Source organism: Gordionus sp. m RMFG-2023, chromosome 4, assembly GCF_954871325.1.
Source record: "Gordionus sp. m RMFG-2023 chromosome 4, tfGorSpeb1-WG-v2, whole genome shotgun sequence".
NCBI classification, from domain to species: Eukaryota; Metazoa; Nematomorpha; class Gordioida; order Chordodea; family Parachordodidae; genus Gordionus; species Gordionus sp. m RMFG-2023.
The window spans coordinates 154,826-160,008 of record NC_088778.1 but is presented as its reverse complement, the minus strand read 5'-3'; the positions used below and the strand labels follow the sequence as shown (position 1 = coordinate 160,008).

Below are 5,183 nucleotides of genomic sequence, written 5' to 3'. Positions count from 1 at the left end.
ATACAGAAATCCCACTTTTAATATCATTTAATTTTTGTATTTATTTGAATTCATATTAGTTTGCAGTCTAGCTTGTAATATTTAGTTCATGGAGGGGTTTTTGCAATAGTAAGCTGTAGAGTCCATATTCTTCTAATACAATGTAATTAACTATCAGTCATATTTTTGGGGTAAATCATTGTCAAAGTTTTGTATCATAGCATAATGATGTGCAAGTGGTCTTATATAAATCACATTTTCAACATCATTTTCTGAGAATTATTTTCTGTTGGCAATTTCAGTTTCCTTTTCTGCTTTTATAGCAATATTAGCTTGCTTTAAAGGATTTGAATCAATAGTATAATTAGATAAGAGATTAAATGTATTATCCTTTTCAAGTGTGAATATTGATTGTGTTTTGTACATTTAAATAAAATGTTTGGATGACAATTTTATATTAGTCAACAGTTTTTGGTATAAATAAGGGTAAATTGTAAAGATTGGTAAGAATGATAGAATTGATAATGTAGAGTGTTATGTTGGGAATAATATAAAAGAACTTGTTGGTTATTAATTGATGTATAATAATTGAGGATGATTGGTAATCTAAAAGTAAAGAAATATTAAAGGAAAAAGTATTTACTTAAATTTATTGTATCATTAATCTACATTTAAATTTTGATATATTGGAATTGTATAGAATTCATTGATGCAAAATTATGAAAGAGGACTGAATATTTTGGATGATAAAATCATTTTTATGTCCGGTTGTGGTGTTGGCAGTGTTTGTAGTGTTGGCAGTGTTTGTAGTGTTGGCAGTGGTTGTAGTGTTAGCAGTGGTTGTATTGTTGGCAGTGGTTGTAGTGTTGGAAGTGGTTGTAGTGTTGGCAGTGGTTGTAGTGTTGGCAGTAGTTGTAGTTATTAATGAGGCGTAGCTAAGATTTTATTTAATACTTACATCTCTAAATATGGTTATTATTTTATAATTTCTCATTATTTGATTTGAGTTGAGATATATTTTGTTTATATAAACAAGCTATAATTTATTTTATAGAGTTGCGTCAATTATAAGAAACCGGATCAATTACTCTTAATTTAATCGCATCTTCTATAATATTTTCTAGATAATTTAAATTTAAAATGAAAGCAGCTGATATCAAAGATTTCCACGTGATCTCGAGAGTGAAGGGATATATAAGGGAAGTTTAAAATTGAAATATCTTATTATCATTAATCATCCACCCTTATAATGACGGTTTTATTTTTAAAAAAATCTATTAAAAATATTTAAAATTAAGATTTGATCCACACGATAGACGGCATCAAGAATATGTGCGACTCATCTCACATCAATTGGGAAGCCTTTTTTGATAAAGTTTCGTTTTGGATGACAATTTATTTTATATATTTTTGATAGTTCGTATTTTTTCTTCTTATTTAAAATGAATGCTCAAAGGCGGTCACATTGATTTTTAGATCCTGTCTATTTTAAAAAAAATAAATTGTCCATATTTTGTTTAAATTTATTTTATTTTTTTTTATATACAGATTTTACCCTGATTTTATAATTAAAATTCTCTCTTTTTTTTTACTAAAAAATATAGTACAAAAATAACTTGATCCTTATCCAAGATATGCTTTACGAATACAAAGGATTCTTATCGGAGTTTCCAAACATATTGAATAATCATAGAGTATGCATAAATAAATCTTCATAAACTCTCAACTCCAATATTTTTATATTCAATTATATTTCTCAATTACGAAGGATTATTTACTAAATGCATTTTACTTAACTATAAAATAGGCATCAAAATTATAGATCCATAAAAATTCTAGCCACTATCTTTATAACATTTTCTTTATATTTAATTAATTATAATTAATTATTGTTACGCTCATATCTATCTATTAACTTTATAATTATTTTTCAAAAATTAAAAATTTGCAAAAATTTAAAAGATTTTTTGAACTTCAATATGAATTTTAATGTAAGCGATGCATGATAATTTTTTTTTTAAAAAATAACTAATACAGAGCGCCCTGAACAAGGTAAAAGAATATCAAAAAATTTACGATCAACCCACTAATCCTACTCAAAGCATAAACCAACTTCAAAATGTGTCGCAAAATAACCCACATCTAAGTAAATATGAATATCATATATAGATTAAACCTAGCCAGGCTTTAAAAAAATTTTATCTTTATGAATTTCGGCACATTTTGCCTAATCACCCAGTATTTTCTTGCTCATTGGGAGCTAGCGCTTCATATATTTTTAAATTATAGGTGCAGTGATGCATAAGTTTTACCCCTCTTGCTGAATAAGTTTCGTCCTATTCTTAAATAATCTTTTCCCCTTTTAGTCAGGTCCCAATATGGTTGGCTTAAACTTTGAACTTATTTTATTTAAAAATATATAGCACTTTTTTAGTTATAATATTTTATGCTAAGATTGAGAATAATATTTTAAGAATTAATATATTTTTTTCTTCATAAATTTCTAATATGACCACTCGGTTAATTTCAAATATATCGGGATAGAATCATGGTAAGGCAATTATTTTTTTTAAATTTATTAAACTGATTATTTTAGTAATCTAAATCCATTTGTTTAAATTTTACAGGAAAACATTCTTTAAAATTTACAATATGGCAAGAATTATTATATATTTTTTATTACTTATTTCCACTATTATAGTTGAAATATTTTGGGGTTTACGTAATTAAAGTGTCCTCATTAACATCTTATGATACTGCATAAGGTACAGTCTAGATAATCAAGGTTAGGTGCAAATCACTATTATAAGCAACTATACTTTAGATAGCAGATTAAGTAAAGTGTGGGAGAAAATTTTCCAAAATATTCTAAATTTATATTTAGTAGCGTTTATAACGGCATAGCATTACTATTATTTCTCCTAACTTTTATTCTCTCTAATGGGTTTTTGGGATAAAACATTTGCATTCGTTATTGTCCATCGTACCAATCGTTGATTGGTTTGCTATTAGGATTCTTTTATTTATATATATTTTTATTTACAATGTATTATCCTTTCATATTCGCTTTTTTGTCAGTTACACTTTTGATAATTTACTTGTTTTCTATGCCGTTATTTTCCATGCCGTTAAATAAATTGCTGCTTTGGTTATACCGAATTATATCGTACGTAAAGGTCATATCAATTAGAATAATTAATAATTCTTGTGAATCATCGATATTCATTTGTACGCGTTTTTTTTACATATCTAATGTGACTTCCATTTTCGATTTTGCATTTATCTATGTGCTTAAATCTATCATGTGTCAAATCTACTCACGATTCTAAGGCCACCTAAATTTTATGGATGTATATGATTTGTCTTAATTTTAGATTTTTCAAAAAATGTAAGATAAACCTATAAAAACGCCAAAAATTTATCGATTTGAGATGAAATTTACCATGTAATAATAATAATATTAATTAAAATTTACTTAAATTTTAACTTCCAATCAATAAAATATATTTCTAGTCATTTTACATAAATTATTAAGTTAAATAAAGCATCAGGGTGGTTGAAGGAGATAAAAACGATTTAAATTATCCATTTATTTTATGACTACTCTTTTTTTAAAGAAGGCTTTTTATATATATATTTAATTCTCCTTATTTTTATTTTAAATGTGTTAAATATGTTTAAAAAAATGAAAGATAGCGGCTCAGCACTTAACGTCGGCGGAGACTCTGATAAATTAGGGTTAATTTACAAGAGGATGAGTGTCATCTCCTATTTCACCCTGTCCGAAATGAACTATTTTAGAATCGAGTGCGCCAAGGATTTCAAGGTTATCATTGGATTGATCCTCAAGACACTGTTGGAATATTTCAATCAGGTTACTACATGATTAGCATTTCCTTTTATACTTTATGATTACTATTTCTACTTTTTTTTTACCGATAACCCATACGTTACAGATTAAGATCAGCTAATTAATAATTATTAAAATTATAAAGAAAATAAAAATAATTTATATTAGGTGCCGGCTTGATGGATTTAAAAATTTAATTATTTTTTCTTCCCCTTTTTTAACAATTATTGATTTTGTTCATCAAATCGAATAAAATTTTTAAATAATATTAAGAAATCTAAGTATGATAAGTGAAATAAAAACATTTATCATTTCCTCCTTATTATATAATCGTAATAGATTTTTAGGAACGATTCATTACAGGTCCCTGATTTTACTGTATGATACCATTCAAGCTTAGAATAATATTTCAGGATTTATTAGCTGCCGAATTTTTTAATTACATTAATTCCTAAACAATTACAATTGCCTCTAAAAACAAACTGTTCAGTTTAAAACTATATTTTTATTAATATAACCATTCAGATATCGCTACACATATCCACTGCGATCAAAATATTCGAAACTCTTTAATAATAATTAAAAAAGACGCGAATGAAAAAAAAGGCACCAACTGAATTCTTCTATGGAACCAAGAAGAATTAAAAATGCAATATTTGTTATACATGTTAGTTATAATAATATTTTATATATAATTATAGTTAGTAATAATTTATTATAAATATTTCACTGGAATTTGTCCTAAATTTTGTGGTATAATTTTTTAACTAATGTGAAGATTGTGAACGATACCTGGAACCAAATCATTTTTAATAGAGCTGTATGGCCAGGTTCAGTGTTGTTTAAGGGCTCAATTTGAGCCGATTTTTAAAAACGACTATAACTCAATGTTTATACATTGTGCAAGCCACGAAGATTGGCCTCTAAGATGGTGCAAATGTTTGGGAATTATTAGAGAAATTTCGAGGCTTAGGAAATATTTTATGTTTAAATGATTAGTTCTCAGCTTAAATCGATCCAACAGGCCTATTATGTCAATATGACATCTACGATTAGCAAAAGTCTTATTTGATTTATAGATCTAAAGGCAATCCTTTTTTACGTCTTGTTCTTTTCAGGTTGAGAGTGAATAAATATTCGTTTGGAAAATAACTTGTTGGCATCTATGAATGGCCGCACCAGTCCTGGAAATTATTTTAAAACCTTGAAAATTTTTTCTTATTTTTCCTTCGCGCTAAATTGTGGGTCGGGTCGAAAAATCTTTTTATTCTTGACGAAAATGATCATGTATATCCTCTAATTTAGTATATCTTTTTTATTTATAAATAATTTAGGACTTTTTTTATATTTAAAA

At 26.4% G+C, this 5,183-nt stretch overlaps 1 protein-coding gene across 1 annotated transcript in view; it reads left to right on the top strand.

Annotated features, from left to right (window-relative positions):
* LOC135927764 (sorting nexin lst-4-like) overlaps nt 1-4,509 on the top strand; it is a 38,179-nt gene extending 33,670 nt beyond the window's left edge. Inside the window, exons 14-18 of the mRNA XM_065463927.1 lie at nt 1,278-1,354; nt 1,584-1,673; nt 2,017-2,125; nt 3,672-3,853; nt 4,355-4,509. Of these exons, the coding sequence (XP_065319999.1) occupies nt 1,278-1,354; nt 1,584-1,673; nt 2,017-2,125; nt 3,672-3,853; nt 4,355-4,402 (506 nt within the window). The 3' untranslated portion in view covers nt 4,403-4,509. The remainder of the gene's footprint in view (nt 1-1,277; nt 1,355-1,583; nt 1,674-2,016; nt 2,126-3,671; nt 3,854-4,354) is intronic.
* The last annotated feature ends 674 nt before the right edge of the window (nt 4,510-5,183 follow it).